Consider the following 19,732-nt stretch of genomic DNA (forward strand, 5'->3'; position numbering starts at 1 on the left):
GGAAAGTTTGTTCCTATGCTCTCTGTTGTGTGATAAAATGTGTATGGGTACTTCTTTTTGGCTGCTGTAAAACTGCATATGGTACAGTATAATTCTTAAAGAAATAGCAAGTCGAACACCCGAACCGTGTAAATGGTACAGTATCTTCCGCTGGATGATTCCTTGCTTAGCCTTCTGCCCTAAAATGTACTGGCGAAATCGTGTACACAGCGTTTGGCAACATCCATATTGAGTGTCTTCTATTGCTTCACTACTTCACCTGATTAATTATATTTTCTATGGTAACAATCTCAATTCATTCAAAGGTCTGGGGGGATGAATATAAAAGACATCTAAACATTGTGCGTTTAGAACATATACTGCATCAAAAGGTTTAGAAAGGAAAATAGAACTTTCTATCTGAACTATATATACAATTGTGCAAAAGGGTTTGCAAAAGGGTTTGAAATTCCTTAAACTCAAGTAAAAGTAACTGCCCCAACATTACACAGAATCTGATTTTCAGAATAAATGTTTAAACTAGTGTGCGCTCTAGGAATATGTTTAATGTAATGGCTCCAGCGTTTAGGAAAGTCCTAAAAGTACAACACGTGATATTTTCGATAATGTACAGTTGGAACATTTTAAATCACAAATTATAAAGGTTAATATAGCGTCAGTTTGTAATATGAAACTATATTGCTGCTGAAGAAATGCTGGGAAATGTAACTACTCCCAAGGGTCATTTGTGTATTTTTATAACTTGGAACTTTAGAGTTTGCCATGAAAGGAGCGCAAGAATGATGACTGCTTACAGCAGGGGTCTGCAACCTGTGGCTCTCGCATATGCGCAACTGCTATGATGGTTTGCATTGCTGACTAGAGCTGATGGGATTTGTAGTTCAAAACATCTGGAGAGCCAAAGGTTGCTGACCCTTGCTTATCGTTTAAGAAAGCGCTGAAATTCTACCTGCTCCAGAAATATTTACTTGCAAGCACCACTTGTCCTCTCAAGATCTCAGTCTGCACTGTGAGGCCACACTAGTGACACACTACAAATCTAAAAATGAAAGAAGTTGGACATGTTGATATCCTATTTTCATGAAGACATACGAAATGTATTAAAAAAGCAATAATTGGCAAAAGAATATACACACAAATCCGGGTCAAACCAGGTTACATAATTCTAAAACGATGCTTGGCATACATTGAGAAATATTTAAACCTAAGATGATTAGGTCTTCTCCATCGTTACAAGTGTTCTGGGTGGTTCTGCAGACAAGAGATGAATTCTTTGACAGGTGTTGCTTCATAGCATATCTTGTATACTGCTATAAACAGTGGAAATCTGCAAAAGGAAATTGATATGAAATGTTAGTATGTTGATAGCATTTGTACATGGATGTTCTTATGCAGTTACACATGACTATGTACCTATTGCCATTGGGCCTGCGTAAAGGTGGGTCTATACCATATTCACAACATCAATACAACTGAAGGTATGATTGTATACGTTAAATATGTTGCTATAGAGTAACAGAAATAAAATGACTGGTTAATCGTGAAACCAACAGTGATCAAAGGTAAGGTAGGGAATGTAAAAACCAGCATTTGCGGGAGGATGCACACTTTTACAGTAAGTCTAACATTTGTCCTGTTTTGGAGCTGGAGGTCGTGCCTTTGGGAATTGTAGCCCAAGTCCACCAATGATTCAACTCTGAACAGTTAACTGGTTCCTTCCTTAAGGAACCAGAATCTACTTAAGAGAATGGTTTTGTCTCTTGCTCCTTTTTTAAGCTTTATTTTCATTTATTTCCAGTAATACCATATCGCAGCAGCAGACAAATCAAAATATATCAATTAATGGTAATCGAAATAAAACAATACTACCCCCTGCGCTTCCCCCTCTAGGTCACCACTATCCATTCAGCATCCATATGTATTCAGTATTCCATACTAGTGGATTTGTGCCTATGAGATAAGACCAGGGAAATATTATTTACCATTATTGGTCTATTATGCATATGACCTCTTACCTTAAAAGAAAAATCCAGTAGAGGCCACCAGGTTCTCATATAGGAGTTATTAATCATTGTTAAGACGTTCTCCATAGCTAGGATCCCCCACCTGTTTACCCGCTATTGTGCCAGTATGGGACCATGTGGAGCCTTCCAGGTGTGTGCCAATGTCAAGCTGACTGCTGGCAATAGATGAGGCGAGCTTAGGAAAACCCGAGATCTAGAGTGCCATAATTTCCTTGATTGGTGCTAAGATTTCTTTCCAGTAATGCTGTGAAATTGGGAATAACCGCCATATGACCCATGGTTTCCTCTATTCTTCAATTCCTCCAGGAGGTGGGTGAGAAATCCCTTTGAATTCTATGTAGTCTCTGAGAAGCCATACACCAGTGAAAGCAGGTTTCTGTAGGCAAATTCGTTGCTGATTGTGCAACGGTATGTCCTAGCCCAAATATGCACCTATTCCTCTTCTGAAATGGCCAGCCCTAATTCAACTTCCCATCTAGTCATACAAGGTAGTTTGTTTGACATAGGTGAATCATCAACCAATGTATTTATTTATTTAGTAGTCACTTGTTATACAATTAGCAAAACTGTTTCAAAGCACTCACAGGGCAACAGGGTGGGGACAGGGGAAGGTAGACAATACATTACAACAAAGATAAATAATTGAATTAATAGTACAAACAAATCAGAAGAATAATAGGGAGGGGAGACAAACCTACTATGCCTTGTGAGTGTTCAGAACGAAATTGCAGCATTACATCTATCATTTGGAAGTACTCTCTAAGAGAGATAATTCTAGGGTCCCACCTCGTGACCTGTACTACTAACAATTCAGTGTCTCAGTTGAATATTACTATAGCACACCACTTAATGAATACAGACCTACATCTTACATCCTTTAAAGGTAGGTGTGACTTCCTTATCCCAAGGTAAGATGGCCCTATGCTTGGAAGTTCCCTTTTTACACTCCCTTCTGAAGTCCTGGTTATTCACAGTGGGTGTAGGAGGACCCATCCCTGTAGATAAACCCATGGGCTAGCAACCCCACTCCCAATAAGACAGCGAACAATTTGTGGTGGGCAATAATAACCAGCTGATTTTCTACCTTCCTTTGAGAGAAATGGTAGGTTGCCTGGGGGTCGTGTTGTAGGACACTGTACCACAACACATCATCTATTTGCTCCTCTGCTGAGCCACCTATCAATAACATTGCTAATCTGTGCAGAAATTAGATCTCTTTACGCATGGCACCACTAGACCATTCTGTATTGGGGGACCCAAGTAAAATCCTATGTGTAACTTTAGGGGTCCTTTTCCACCATATCAACGAGTACACACTACCTTGTATGACAATTACATCTAACCACCTGTGATGTGCTAGAGTTTTATCCATTTGGGAGTCGAGAATCCAATTCGTTTCCACCCACCAGAGTTTCTGCTTGTACATAACAGGTAAACGCTCCCTAAAGACCTTCTCCTTAGCCTGTTTGGAAGGCTATCATACCCTTCGAGTGACCAAACGATCATAAAGAAAGCCTTTAATCCTGAGGTATTGCTGAGCAGTCTCTCCCCTTCCTAACAAATGATTACCTTTGCATAACCGAATCGCTATCCCTGTTTTTCCACATTAGAGCACAAAGCTTTATAGGGAACTCTATTTGCCAGTCTTGACCCCTCCAGTGGTACCAACTTTGCTTCCTGTAAAAATACTATGGAGAGTTCCATATTGCAAAGGCATCAAAGTATTGAGTCTTTTAATGGGTTAAAACACTGAGCATTCAGGGTGGATACTTATAATTCTGCCATCATTCAATCACTAGGACACCCAGTGGCCATCCATACCTACTCATCCTTAATCCCTGGGAGAATGTCTAGCCACAAAACCTGTCGAAAAAAGGGGAAAGAAAATCCTACGGTACATATGGCAGTAATGTATAAGGAAAACTAACAATCTTTTGAACGTCTTAACTATCTTGACCGGGAAATCAAGAACTAATACCCTGTGTCGACAGTAATCATTCCCCATAAGACAGCTTGGGACATTTTTCCAATAGGAACTGAGGTGCCGGGAATCTCCCTCAGATCTCCAAATCACCCAAACATTTGTGTAGCAAATTACAAGAAATCCTTTTACTTGCCAGCCTTCTCTACGCGGACCATAGCAGAAGTCACAAGAAAAAGCCTTTTCAGGCCTGCTCGAAATGCGGCCTGTAAAACATCTTTGTTAAAGATCGGCATCTCAAATGCATCTACTGCTTGCATCCAGACCTTGACGCAGACGGATGTTCCATCTGACAGGCCTTCTCTTCAAAAATGTGAAAAGATCACCATAGAAGGTTAGTGACGTGGATTGAAGAGAGGAGGGCCTCTGGCTCGGCCTCCGTGCTCAATCATGCTTTTTCAAGGGTCAGTAGGCCCAAAGAGCATACTCCCACTGGCAAGAGGTCGCGATCCTTTGAGGACACTTCTCAGGGGAAGATACCAAAAAGGCGAAGTCTCAAGCCCTGACTTCTTCATCGAAGAGCACTGCGGCTACGGATCCCTCATTGGATAAACAATGGTTGTCATCGCCCTCCCCGTTGAGGTGTAGTCTACTGTCTAGCATACAGGTCCCGCCTACGAGAAAATCATTGATGCCAGCTGTGAAGCACACAGCTTCCACATCGCAGACCTTGTCGATGGACCAGTCAGTGGCTTCACCGTCGACAACCTTGTCCACCAAGGCAGTTACCCCGTCGACAACTTCATCCACCAAGACTTGCTTTCCATCGACGACTTCGATCCCATGAACAACTTCGTCCATGAAGACTGCTGCCTTGTAGACGGGCTCGCCTGCCAGAATCACTGTTGCCACGATGACTACTACCAGTCCAAAAGTGGCCCTGCTGCCTAAGCCTCTGTGGCAGTACCAGCCCCGTCGGGGGCAGCACCAATACCTGTGCTGCTGGCCCTGGTGATTGCCTCATTTCGTAGGGGCACTAGTTTGGAGAGAGGGAGATGCCTCCGGCTTTCACATGCCTCCCAAGACCCACAAAGGCCACACCACTCTTCACACTGGCTCTGTTAAATATGCCCAGGGTGTCATTCCCGTTCCCAGTGATCCAGTGCTTCTGAGGAGGATCTAACGGAAGGATTTTACTCCGACCAAGAAGGCAGTCGGGGTGAACCTGATCCCATTCTGCCTGTGCCTTGACAAGGGGCTCAGCCATCTCCACCAACTAGCCCTTAGCCTTATAACTCGGTGCGGGTTCCAGCAGTACCTAGAGATGTTTCAATGGACATTTTAACCACTCTTCGCACATGGTGTCAGAGATCTAGCTGCGTCTTCCGAATACACCTATACCTGCTCCAGCAGGGAGTCCTCCAAGCCCTTTCTGGGCCCGACTGACACCATCTCATCCAGCCTGGCTGCCCCTCGTCAATTGCCAGCTGCTGCTCCTGTGGTGGAAGAGGCAGCTCAGACACTGATACCGATGGGGACGGATGAGTTTGTCTATGTTCCTGCTGATGGGGAACCTACTGATGTCGAGATGCCCTTCGGGGACTTTCCACTGGATGAGTTTAGTTTGTTTCATACCATGATCTCTCGTGCTGTGAAGCTCTTCAACCTTATTCCTGAAGAAAAGAAGGAAGGTTTCCTTTTTGAATGGTGAGAATCCTCCAGGAAGACTATGGTTTCAGTTCACCTTCTGGATGACGTTTGGGAACATGGTCTACTGGTTATAAAGGCCCTGCAAAAAAGGACCATTGGAGAAGAAGTACCAGATCCTTGACATGGCTCGAAGTGCCTCAAATCCCAACCGTCACCGGACTCTGTGGTCTCTGCAGCGGCTATGAAAAGGTCTTCTAACCCATCTTCCTCTTCTATGGTTCTTCCCGATCCGAAGGGCAGTTATTGTTTACTGCCCCGCAGCGCATGTTCTCACTGTCTGCACGCGGTCTCTTAGTGATACGAGTCATTTTGCATTCTTTTCCACTCGCACTGTTTATTGATCGCGTTTGTTTGCTATTTTTGGGTGTTAGCTGAGTCTCACTCGACATAAAACGTACGTGGTACATGGCCACAAAGTAGTCTCCTGCTATTGTAATTGTAACTGACTCGGCTCAGCTGACATCTGTGATACTGGGCTGTGGAGCGTTTCTCTGAAATTTGTATTTGTATGTATTGTTTTTATATAGCGCTTTAATCCAAAGCGCTTTACAGTTTAACAATAAGAATACTTCAAACATGGAACAGTAGAAGCAATAACAGCATACATGAATCAAACCAGAAAAACAGCATGTAGAACATTTTGCATATGGGAAGGATGGAGTCATGGGGAGAGAGAAGACGGAGGGTACGGATAGCTGAGTGGTAGAGGGATTTGAGAGGGGCAAGATGGGAAGCGAGGAGACCGAAGAAGAGAGAAGAACAATAGAAAAGGCGAGAAAAGATGAGGGAGGAGATTAAAAGTTTGGTAGCATGGAAGGTGAGAGAGGAACTGACTTTACGATATTAAAGAGATGGTAGCGACAAGCGCGGAAGTAAGGGAGATATGATGAGTAAAGGATAGGGAAGAGTCAAAGTGAATGCCTAGATTGCGAGCGTGGGTGGAAATAGGAAGATTAAAAGGGGGAAAATGAATAGAAGGTGGGGAGAAGGAGGAGGAAGTGTATTAGAAGGAAAGAATAAGACTTCAGTCTTGTCAGCGTAAGAGAGAGAGAGAGAGAGTGAGTGAGATGACATCCAGTTTTTAATGGCAGCCACCACAATAAATTGACCATAAAGGTGCTCTAAACCTAATCAGAACGCTGCTGTGGGTTTCAGGACGGCGCAGCGATTTGTTTTTGTTAAGCTTTTTATTTGCTGTGCCCTCTACGGATTTACAAAACGCAGCGATATTGAGTGACCTTGATAAAGTCGATGATCAGAGCGCAACCACCTTGTGAAGCGGATTGACTTTTTCCAGATTTCATGGAATAAGGTTCTGGAATATAAATCTGCATTCCTTTTTAGAAGGTGACTGCGGGCTGTGAGCCTTTGTGCCTTCCAAATTCAACCATCTATAGCTCATCAACGACTATTGATTAGAGTTTGTGGCTTGGAGGGTGTCTGTGGGCAAATAACCTTTGAGCCCTCCAAGTCGACACTTCTTACCTCTGGTCCTCGTAGATTGTTGATTTAACCTACGCATTAGAAAATAAAATGCATTTAGGAAACCATCCTTCGGGGGGAGGAAAGTGTGGGAACAGAAGCTATTTTGTCTAAAATAAATGAGTCCCTGGCAGGGATGCTGGTTCCAAACAGGACAGTGGTGATGGTTGGGGAAAAGGTAAACCTGTCTGTGTGTCCTAGGGGTTTGTCTGATCTATTGGGTAATCAACAACACTCTAACGTTACAGAAGCCTGTGTAAGTGGAGCACAAGCTACAATGACCTTAAAATTGAGCCTACCATTGTACCGAACACAGGATAAAAGCTAGCACTGAGTTAGTGGGAGATGGTAGTATGTCGACATCTACAGCTACCTACATTGATGTGCAAACTCTAACAGGCCAACTCTTTACTACAGTCACTTTAACCCCATTACAAGCTATTGCCTTAAATGGGAACAATATTACAGCAAGCACTCCGAGACCTAGGTTTTGTGGAAAAAAACACACGGCCTGTCCTGGTTCGCGCATCCCTGTTTCAACAAAATGAATTAAAACGGGCTGGATGAGGGGCCTTAAATCACAGTGAGCCTTTTGGCATGCATACAGTGTCATTGGAGGCTGGGTTATGACTGAAAAAACATCATTGGATATGGAAGCTGGCCAGAATATGGCTTTTCGGGAACAAACTCTTAACTTGCAGCTGCGAAAGACTGACTGTGAATGGTGACTGGTGAATCCTCCGCCAATGGGATTTACTCTATAGGAGATGCATTGGATACAGATAGGGCATATAGCATCAAGTCTATGCTGAAGGTTCAAACCAAGAAGCCTCATTTGCCCATCCAAATCCAGGAAAACCACAGGTTGTCCAACCAGGAAATGCCAAAAAAGGGTTAAGTGATCATAATCAACTGCAAAGAGGTTTGGGCACTAAGAAAAACATCCTGGATTATTTCAAGAAATCAGGCCCAATGACGTGCACAGGCTTTCGGATACCAGCACTAGCACGTCTGGATAAGTTTTTAAATCTCCTGAAGTCCGTTTCCATCAGTGATGTAAGTCTCTTGAACTGATACAGCAAGTAGACTTGAAAAAATCACCATCCATGGGAAATGTAGTGCTTATATCCTCTAAACCATTGGAAGTGGAAGATTTCTCAATTTTAACAGATCAGATCAGCATTCAGGAAATGGAACGTGAATATTAGGAACATCTTTTAGATCCCACCCACCAGCTATTGCACCACAGTTTACAAGAACGTGATAACTACAACTGAGATTGTAGCGTTTAACATGGTGCTGAGTTCTTTCTCAATGCTATACAATAGCATATGCTTGGAACTAAACACATATACTTTGCAGTTAAGTGACATCAAGATAATTCTGGAAATGGTGCACGATTCCCTCTGAGACATCACTGGAATAACTAATGTAACTGCAAATTCAGAAAATGCTGTTCTTAAATCCCCTGGGCCAGATAAGGAGGAAGAACCAGTCTGAATTAATTAGGACGACAAAACACTAAGCAATTAAGATCACACATAAAAGGTGGGAAAAAAGGGAAGAAAAACCGGGGCGCTGACTCAAGAAAATGTTTAAGAAATGTTTGTCTCACTGAAGAACTGACAAATGTGATGGAAGAAATGAGTCCAGCTATGAACCAAAGGTTTGACAAAGAGTGGCGGGAAGTATTGAATAATCCTACACTAATCCTTGACGGAGACAAGAGATATTTTAATTACCATCGAGAAAGTAATCGATTGTCCCATCTTGGTTTCGGACGCGGACACTAAAAGTACTTCAGCCTGCAAATATATGGGAGTTGGAGAGCTCGTGGACAATCCGATATTGTGGTGAGAGAAGAAAGAGATGAACTAACAAGCTGCCCCATTTCATTTATGGATTTGAACATTGAGGGAACTTCTGCCCACAAACAATTGGAAACTAGAAGCGAAAAGGTGGCCCAGGATCGTTGCCTGCAGATGTAAAACTCGGAAATAGGGTTTGGTGTGGTTGAATCTAATCGGGTCCTGCAGGCGACTAAACAAGGTGCTCTAACTGATCAGGAGAATGTTGTGGTCAGTGTAACACAAACTGACAATGGGGTTGGTTCGGGGTCGTAGGATGTTTACCTAAATGTAAGCAATCTAACTGTTTGAATCTGATGTCACTGGGAGAATAGGTGCCTAGTTTGGCTTTATTGATTAATCATTTTGGTAGTTCAACGTCTCCGATTTCCTAGCCCATATGGAAAACATTGAACACGGGGAGAGACAAACACATGACACTGAATACTTTATGCAAGAGGGGAAATATCTGTGATTTGCCAGATACTGGTACTTGTAAGATCCAGGACCCAAGTCTGTGTATTGATCAGGAAAGGTACATTGCTCCTCCTAAGTCCAACGCGATCTCTCCTAGAAGGTGTAGACTGTATAATCAGTCTGCTTGTATATACAGAAAGAACAGTAATGAACAAGATCAGGTTAGTGTGAATGTGGTGGCGACCCTAAACAAAGAAATTGCACCGGTGAAATGGAATTGCACCGGTGAAATTGATGGAAACCAATTTTCATGGGTACCAGCAATTGTAAGCGAGCAATAGTGGCACAATACGACATAAAGAAAACAGCTGGGTAACACAATGCCGTTTGGGGACCAATTGAATGAGACCCTGCGAGAGCGAGACCCTGTAAGGCCCTGCAAGAGCAAATTAGCAGGCTCCCCCTGTCTGTTCAGCCCCCTCTACTTTGGGATAGTAGTATCAAAGCCCCAAATTTCACCTCAGAGAAATTAACCAAGAATCAAAAGGAGGCGGGTGCATTACATCAACTCTTCCCCTTAGATTCCTATAAGAAAGCATTGTAAAGGGCCCGTATGAGGTTACATTGAACAGATTAAATGTTATCAGATTATTTCATGAAATTCCACAACTAAGATTATTGGAGTCCAGAGACACAAGGTTTTTTCCAAGACTACAAAAGATTAGCCAGTGTTCTACTGGAGTTTAAATCTAATATAGTAATCCAAACGACCGTGAATGAAATAGATACCTTGAGGGCTCTTGGTTACGATCTAAGGAAACATGAGTCATCTGTTGCAGTGAATGAGGAGATAAGATCGGGTGTTTTCAATGTCTTGCCCCTCCGTAAACATTGCCTGTTAGATTACTGAGAATGAGGAAAATGTGAGGAGGGTAGTGTTCATGCAACCCGTGACGACTAAGGCCAATAAGGATTCCCAAGATTGTCTGTGGTTGCACCAGACTCTAGTTAAATCATTTAAGAAACTGGGAGATCACTGTACTGGACTCTAGCCCAAATAGAGATGTCTGCTACTATCGAGATCCTAGCATGGAATACTCAGGGTTTCAATCATTTTTTGCGTAATGAGGTGAGACCAGACATTTTCAAGGAAAATAATATCTTGTTTTTGCAGGAGGTGTGGTTTATGGCCCCATTGATTTTTGATGGCTTCTCAACCTATCAACAAATGGCATCAAAGGGGCAAGGTGGGAGACCTTTGGTAGGTCTTCCGATTCTGGTACACAATTCTATTCTGGTTGAATCACAGGTAATATCGGATTCCGTATATGGCCTGTTGGTATTAGGGTCATTCTAAAGGGCATAGGGCAACAAAGATCCGTTTTGCTAGTCATCATCTATAGTCATCCCTGCAAGAGTAATCTTTTGACCATAATGGAAACATTGGGTGAAGTTTTGGGTAATTTATTGTGTGAGACCGATGGGACCCATATAATGATAGCAGGGGATCTAAATGCAGACTGCTCACAATTAATGGGGAGTGGTCATGAAAACAGAACTCTAGGAGCTGGTAACATTTCATGAGCAAAAGATGATGGCAAATTTTCGGTGTGGTTTTTTGAGAACTGGGACCTTAAGATTGCGAATGGTACTACTAGGGGTGATAGTCCTGCTAGCCGCACCTGGGTGTCGGCAATAAATCAGCTTGGCTGGACTATTTTGTCCTCACCTCAGAGCTGTTTGGCTTATGCACAGATATGGGCGTATGGGAGATAGATTTTAGTGAACATTCACAAATAAGATTGGACCTAAAGGGCATGGTCGCGAAGGCCTCTCACCCTGGATTCACAAATCTGCTGATAAACCAGGGAGGAATGTTCGCAACCATAGTAAGCATAACGGGATGATCCTGAATTTTCTTCATAAAACATAATTTGAGCAAAAACAGACCATTAACACCCCAGTGAACTTTCAGCCATTATTGGATGGCTTTGATACTAAGGTAACCAGAGGCAGGACTTCAGAGTGACAGTTGATCCACATCTATGACGTCTTGATCCAAAATAAAAATAAAATACTGAGAAGTGAGATAATAGCATCCAGATTCCATATTGGCAATGGGATTCACTATTTGGAAAAAGTTAAAGATCTGAAGCAAACATTTTAAAATTGGATAAAAGGATATAGGTATGAGTGGAGTTGTAAGGAGGACCTCAAAATGCTGGCCATTGTTCCTAAACATGACTCCAGGAATTTTTGGGAGAAGATAAACTCTATGAATAGACCACAGGGTTCCATGCAGCGCAATTAATAGAAAGAAAAGAGGATCCATTGATGGAACCCCCCCGTCCCCTGCACACCTTACAATCCTGTCCTTTGGCGGTTAAATCATTGATTCATAGCAATAAAGTAATCTATACTTGGTTAATCTTGAAAGTTAAAGAATAAAGCAGTTATAACTAACTGTATTACACAGAGATGTGTTTAATGATTAAATAAAGAAAACAATTTGATCAGAAGAAGGATACAGTTCAGTTAACACAAAATGGCTGACTCGTTTCGAGAAAAGCATTCTCTTCTTCCAGAGCCTGATGAAATATTCTGAACTGCAAATTAAAGAGGAGAGAAAATAAGGCTAAGTCCATTTCACATGTAGATAGCTCGCATTCGTCACATGATCACTAAACACCGCATTATTTACAAATTTGTGTCTCTTTACTTTAAGTATTTGACATTTTTAGGTTTGTATCTGAGGCCAACAGCCTCCATGTTTTACAGGTTGTCCTGTGTTATCTGGATGAGGAGTGAGTAGAAATAACTGACTAACTTCATCTAGTTTACATTGTCATCCAGTATTTCCAACTGTGTTGAGTTAGTGCAACTAAATGTGGTTTACTAAAGGACCACCTTTAAAACATGGAGGCTGTTGGCTTCAGATATAGAGGACATTCCCAAGCCTACCGAGAAGGATCCCAGCGTTGTTGCGCTCCAGTAGCCAGAACGCAGATGGCAAAACAAGCCTGATCCGCTCCAGGGCCCGTGCCCTCACTTCAGCACCCCAGTGGGAGGACAGTTGTCAGAGTTTGCCAACAAGTGGTGCAACATCTTAACAGACGAATGGGTGCTCAATATCATCCAACGGGGTCCCACCCTGGAATTGCAAGACAAATGCCATTGCATTCCTCCCATCTCCAGACAAGAACAGCATGTACTGCAGCTACTGAAGGAGGTTAGTGGCATGATAAAGAAAATGAAAGGGGACAATAGAACGGGTTCCTCTGCGCCTCTGGGGCTCCAGAGTGTACTTCGGATACTTTCTTGTCTGAAAGAAGTCAAGAGGATGGACACCCATTCTGGACTTAAAAAGCCTCAACAAATTCCTCAAGTACCAAAAGTTCAGGATGATCACGTTGCAGAATGTGCTCAGCCAGCTGGAAAAAGGAGATTTTCTGTCAACCCTCGACTTGGAGGATGCTTACTTCCACATCCCCATTCATTGCAGGGACCGGAAGTTCGAAAAGGCATTACCAACTCAAGGTCCTGTCATTCACGCTTAAATCAGCCCCAAGAGTATTCACCAAGTGTGCTTGGCTCTGGTAGAAGCACACCTTTGGCGCAGGGGACTCTACCTCTATACCTACCTGGACGATTGGCTTATCCGATCCTGCTCTCACGCTGACAGTCCAGCACACCGCAGAGACCATCCAGGTCCTAACTTCGCTGGGCTTCTTGATAAACTCTCCGAAATCCTGCGTACTTCCATCTTAGAATGCACTATTCCTGGGTGCTCGTCCCAACACACTGCTGTGACTAGTGATGCCTTCAGAAGACAGAATAAAAGCCATTTTACGGAAGGTTCAACGGCTATCGGCAGCATACGTTGCAACAGTCTGTTCCATCTGTTGCCTTTTGGGAGGCTGCAGGTGAGACCCATTCAGGAGTTTCTGGATTCTAGATGAAAACAAATCATGGCTCATGGACAGACAAGATCAACCTCAATCTGGCTTTCCGTCAAGCACTACATTGGTGGTCCATTTCGCCCCCTCATCACACCTTGTTCCCTTGGGAGGGCCTGTTCCTGTACGCATCCCCACCAATTCCCCTGCTGCTGCTAATTTTGATCAATACACTTGGACAATTCTGCTGCAGGATGATACTCATTTCACTGGTGTGGCCCAGGCAGATCTGGTATCCAGACCTTCTCTGTCTGTCAGTGGCTCCAGCCGTCAAATTGCCTCCTCTTTCAGACCTTCTTCCCAGGGAAGGTGGGTCAATCCTGCACCATGAACCCGAGTCGCTGAGCCATGCGGCCTGGCTCTTGTGGCCTGGCTCCTGCAGCCCTAGAATTCAGATACTACTCAATACCTCTGGAATTCAAGAACGTTCTGGCTACAGCCAGAGCTCTGTTGACGCTTTTCTACTATAAGCACAAGTAGAAATGCTTTGCAGTGTGGTGCCGCTCAGCGAGGATTTCTCCACTGCAGGTCACAGTCAGCTTCTGCCTGCTTACTAAGTCGGGGCTAGCCCATGCTTCTATCAAGGTGCATTTGGCCGCCATATCCCGCTATACTCGGGCTCCTGGCAAGCTCTCCCTGTGGTCTCAGACTCATGACGGAGATCCTCAAGGGCCTCTTAAAGATGTTTCCTCTGGTTAAAGCTGCAGCTCCGATTTGGGAGCTCCATGTGTTTTTGTCAAAGCGAATGGCTCCACCTTTTGAACCAATGCATCAAGCATCTATAAAATTTCTATCTTGGAAAACAGACTTCCTAGTGGCAATCACCTCAGCCATGCGTGTTAGGGAAATTCAGGCTCCCTCATGTAAGCCTCCATATCCGTCTTTCCATCCTTCCAAGGTGGTTTTGCGGGACTCATCCGTCCTTTACGCCTAAAGTTCCATCGGACTTTCACTTGTACGAACATTGGTCTTGCCGGTTTTCTTCACTAACCTATCTTTGCCGGCAGAGAGAGTGTTGCATTTTATTTTATTTATTGGGTATTATTAAAGGGGAGGGAACAGGGGAAATAAACAATAGCGGTCCTACTAGGCCAGGCTTGTCCAACCTTTTTGAATGTGGTGCCGAAACATTAACATTTTGTCACCCAGTGAGCCGGCGAGCCAAAAGTCAACAACCTCACCCAAAGCAGTATATTAAAAAGCGATATTGTGTGACCTTTGACACAATAGCTTCACAGGCAGTGATAGCCATGCAGTCCCAAAGATAGCTTTTGGTGTCATGGGCAGTGATCAAAGGTTAGTTGCTTGTGATTTCTTTCAGTGTCTGTGTGTTAATATTTTTCTGAAATAGTGGGGGCGACCGAGCGTAGCAAGGGAGCTACAAGGTTCTAGGGAGGGTTTGGGGGGGTTTCCCCCCAAGAATTTTTTTCAAATATGGGGTTGAAATGGTGCATTTTACAGAAGAAAAGGTGACCAAAAAGCCATAAGTTTACAATCCGTTCTAAAGGGGAACATCAAAATTCCATGTCACCAACAGCAGAAAAGAACATTGTACAACACATTTTAATGATCAATGTGTCCACAGTGTAAGACAGCACTATCACTGATGTAACACAGTGTCATGCTAGTTGTACGCAAAATATGCCCCTGTAGCAACATGTCTATGCTGGCTGTTCCCAATTTAGGCCAGCATTGTCCTGTACAAAGCATGATTGATGCTGCCTGAGCATGTGCAGTGTGCCCAATACATATGGCAGCTTATCTCTGTAATACACATTACTTCTGTGGTGATGAAAGAAGCATAATTCAATTCAACAGATAAAATGTGGAAGAGCGATCACCCAAAAGTGAACCTAATTGAAAAAACGCAATGTGAGCACAATCTTAAAGTATGCAACCTAGCAGGCCTAGTGCACACTTTACCTTTTCTTTCACCAATAAATCGGGGGGAGAGCGCGAACGCAGTCCCCCACTACCAGAAATAATGCAGTCGTGTATCCCGCATTTGGGAACATAGCAGGGGTCAGCAAATCCGATGTGCAATGGGTAAGCCTCACACTGGGAGATCTGCCCTTGAGATCAGATTCTCCCCTCCCAGCTAAGTATGAGTTGCATGCAAGAGGGCAGGGGTTGGGTCAATTCTGGGAAGCCCCGCTAAGCGAGGGTGAGAAGGCAGGCCCTGACCCAGCCCCAACCCCCAAGCCCCCGGAAGCTCTGAGCATCTGCAGAGCTGCCTGTCCCATGTGTAGGGGGAAGCTCCAGCAGGCAGAGCCCAGCAGAAGAGCAGATTGTAGCGCAGTTCCTTTCTCCCATCAGGCCCTGCTCGGCCCGAGATTTGTATAAATAGCAGGATGGCTCGAGCAGGCCTGTTGCAGTCTACCCACTGGCCTGTCGGCCCCACACGGGCCCATGGCCCTCCTGAGAGGAGCTGCTCAGCGCTGGCCCCATTGACACCATCATAATCATCCTGGACCTCAACGCTCCACCACCCCTGAATCTTAGAGGTCTGCTCAATGACAATGCTGAAGCTTTGACATCTTTGTCGTAACCATATGCCGTGCTGTGTCAGCCGAGCCTGCACAGCGCCAAAGGCAAGTATTCCCTTGTCCGGGCCCAGAGGTCACTGAGTCTTCCAGTGCCATCCACTTGTTCCCAGCGTTTTCTACCCGCAAATCGGCACCACTGCCAAACAGAACTGCATCATTGGGGCCCATCGCTGCTGCTCTCTGACTTGACCCCAGCCCAGTGCAAAGGCACCCATGGTTCTGGTCTGATGCTGAAAAGCCTGGCTCTGCTGAGATCCGAAAGACAAGAACTAAGGTATTTTGGGAACATAGTACTCTTGTTTTTTGTGTTGCAACTGTATCAGCTCACACCTCTCCTGAAGGGTATAGGCTGCCCTCAGACTGCGCTACCAAAAGAGTGAAAATATGTTATACCTGTTGGGCTTGCCTATTTCACTTTTATGATTGGGATCACTGCTGCATGGGTATTAAGCGCGTTATAAATGACCTATCATATCAGATAATTTCATAGATCACAGATCAAGATCATAAGCAACTTCCAGCAACCTTGACAGGTGGTCCACTGAGGCCCATTTGCAGGTTGCAGTGTGTTATTGGGGCACTACTAGGGTAACTTATTGTGCTGTACATGTGGTATTCGCCATGCTTTGATACCCCACTGTCCACATCTATAATGTCCAATGTACTTGGTATAATGCATGGACATTTTCATCAATCCGCACTGTGCTTAGAGGTAAACGTAACTGAGCTCCCGCTGTTCTTTGTCTCCAGACGAGGAAAAAAAGCACTGCAAAGGTTACGTTTCTCAGCTGATAAAGGTTCATCTTCGGTGACATTCGCAATTCAAAAGAACGATTTTTGGGGCAGACAGGCTGTGTCGCTGCAACCCCTGCTAAACATATGTCCAAAGATGACAAACCTTGAAAGTAACTCCGCACAATGGGCCTCTGAGCAGCGGTCCACAGCTAATCAGGGGTTCAGGAATCCACTGTGCTGCCCACGCCGAGAGGAACTCCTGCACAGCACCTGTCCACATAATCCTTCGCCCGGGCCAGCACTCTCTTCTCCTCACCTCAACACCTCCTCCCTTCATCTCGGCTCGCCTTTTGCCCCTCGGAGCACCATGCAAGAGAGGAACGGGCATGTCTGGGCCGGAGCCCGTTCCTCTCTTGCATGGTGGGTACTACTTGCCTGAAATGGGATATTTAAATGAAAAGTAATTGCTACTATATTAATCCCATTGTTCATAGTTTGTGGGAGTACTGGCAATTGTATGGACCGGCGCTCACTGAGAATAAATGGTATTCCCGAGGTAACCCTCACTATGCCGTGATACAAATTAGTCTCTCCTTCCTCCATCATCAAGTCCCAAGATGATCTTGACAAATTTATTTCTGCAATGTTTGTCGTATATCCGACAAAAATTGCATAAATAAATAAACGCTTTGTGGCTGAGGACTGTAACTGCCCCACGGGGTCGCCAGAGGAAGTTACAGTTTTGCACACAGGCACATTTAAAAAAAAAAAGTTTTTTTTTTTACTCAAGAGTTGTCAACATACGGCCTCGCGGGCCACATAAAATGGCTTGGCGGGCCGCATTGTGGCCCGTGGATCGTATGTTGGACAACCTTGTATTAGGCCTTGTGACCTTCGCATCGTACAAGTGTAGTAACAAGAAGTGCAAGAAAAGGGGCGAGGGTTAGCCCAGGGGCTAGGCAAGTGTGGGGCTGTGATACTCACTGGATGTTTTGAGTGCTTTGAAGTATTATATGGCACGCACCAAATCGCTTCGAAAGAATTCTCAGCTCTTCGTTGCCTTCGGACCTTTGGGACATGGGAAGGCCTTGTCTAAGGCGTCCATCTCCAGGTGGCTCTATGGCTGAATCATGCATGCCATTGTCTGGCCAACAGATCGCTACTAGGCCGGCCCAGAGCCCATTCCACCAGAGCCATTGCAGTAACTACAGCATTCCTCTCGGTTTTCCCCTGGTCGACATCTGCTACGTGGAGGGCTACCCACACCTTCACAAGATTCTTCTGTGTCAACAGGGATTCTAGGGAGGAGTCCTTGGTCGGCCAAGCAGTGATTCGCAACCTCTTTGCATGAAGTGAGTCTGTTCTATGGGTAAGTGTATTACTTCTGTGTGGAGCCTTGTTGCCTCATGTGTTTGTGTATGTGTACTGCTATGTAATCGTATTCATGAGCATGTGAATCCATGTAAGACCCTGTAACTCCTTTTCGAGGGGATTGGGTCCTCCGACGTATTCCATATCTATGACAGTAATCACCACAGCTGTGCTGCTTCGGAAAATCGTCTGCGTCCTGCGTCGATGATGTCAATACCCCGCCTTCGAGGACCTCCTCCGATGGCCGACGTCACTGGATGTTATAAGAAGGACACACGACGCCCGGAGCCTCAGTTCTGTTTTTTCCGCGAACGTGTTCGCTTCGGGAATCTCGGCGCGCCTTGACTCTTTGGAGTTTCTGTTGCTTTCTACGGTTCTTCGAACCTGTTTGTGTAATATTTCTTCGTGAAAGTGTCAACCTAGTCTTCCACACCGCGTCCGGGCTTTAAGAAGTACGGGGACTGTGGGTCCAAGATGTCGGTCACGGACTCGCACGACGCCTGCCTCTGGTGCCTCGGGGAGGCCCATGACACGGATGACTGTGTCGACTGCCAGTCGCTCACGTCGAAAGCCTTGCGGGAGCGCAAGAAGAAGTTATCGGTAGGTAAGGTGTCTAAGCCCCGGAAGTCGAGGGCTGCGGGGCTTTCAACGGACGACTCGAGTGGCGACTCTCGCGTCATGGTCGGAAGTCCAGTGGGTCTCAGAGTCGGTCTCGCCACTCCTCTGCCTCTTCGAGGCACTCCCGGAAGCTCAGTCATCGGTCGCCTTCCCCGTCCTCATCCGAGGACTCCGCCCGTCGGCGGGTCGCTTGCCCCACCAAGCATGCGACACCAGAGGAAGGGGCTTCCTTCGGGAAAAAAATGTTGGCGATTCTCGAATCGCAGGACACTGGTCCGTCCGAGCCTCCGAGTGGGGTCGGTCGTGATCAGCCGAGAGACGCTGCTCGCACGCCTTCGGGCTCAGATGGTCGTCAGGATTCGCGGGAAAGGTCCCGCTTGGACAAGGGGAATCGTTCTCAGCATGCCCGGTCCAGGTCCCGGTCCTCGACGCGCTCGAGACCGCGTGAACTTGTGAAGTCTTCGAGGAACACATCGACGCCTGTGGTGCCGAGGTCGTTGACGGACTCTCTCGAGGTTCCGCCTCCGAGGGAGTCGTCGACGCCTTTGGCGCCCAGGATGTCGAGGGACATGCTCGAGGCTCTGCCTTCAAGGCCTGTGTCGACGCCGTTGATGCTGTCGGTGCCGCGTCTGTCGTCGACGCCGATTCTCCCGGCGCCGATTCACTCAACGCCCTCGACGCCTTTTGGGGCTGTGTCGACGGGGGTACCCCGTTGCTCAGGGGAACCACCAAGAAAGGCTCTGGCCAAGGTCTAGCATGGCTTTGGTTCCAGTTCTGTGCCTTCTTACCGCCATCTGGAGTTCATTTCAGAGGTGGATGAGGGCCCTGATGATGGCATGGTGCCTGACACCGTGCCTGACGAGATTCTCTCGGGCCATAGCCAGTTTGAGGACCTGAGGCAGTCCCTGCATGATGCTAGTGGGCTGGACACCTCTCCGGAGGTGGAGTTTTGTAGGCCTGAGCCTGGCACTCATGCCGATTCTTCGTACCGGCGCCTTATGTCATGGGTCATCGAGTACTTAGGATGGTCTGCTCCCCCAGGGGAGTTTGTTCTGACCTTAAGGATATCCTAGACATTGCTCCACCAACTGACCCGGTGCTGCCG

General features: G+C 45.6%; 1 protein-coding gene and 1 non-coding gene across 3 annotated transcripts in view; both read right to left on the reverse strand.

Moving 5' to 3' along the window:
- Positions 1-525: 525 nt before the first annotated feature.
- Positions 526-19,732, reverse strand: part of LOC138489070 (glycerol-3-phosphate dehydrogenase 1-like protein) — a 278,084-nt gene continuing 258,877 nt past the window's right edge. For both annotated transcript variants that reach the window (XM_069616636.1, XM_069616634.1), the window contains one exon: positions 526-1,327. In XM_069616636.1, the coding sequence (XP_069472737.1) occupies positions 1,289-1,327 (39 nt within the window). In that variant the 3' untranslated portion in view covers positions 526-1,288. The remainder of the gene's footprint in view (positions 1,328-19,732) is intronic.
- LOC138490630 (U1 spliceosomal RNA) lies at positions 15,302-15,463 on the reverse strand. Its single transcript, XR_011275566.1, has one exon. It is a non-coding gene; the product is annotated as a U1 spliceosomal RNA (small nuclear RNA).

Source organism: Ambystoma mexicanum, chromosome 9, assembly GCF_040938575.1.
Source record: "Ambystoma mexicanum isolate Mex_15411 chromosome 9, UKY_AmexF1_1, whole genome shotgun sequence".
NCBI lineage: Eukaryota > Metazoa > Chordata > Amphibia > Caudata > Ambystomatidae > Ambystoma > Ambystoma mexicanum.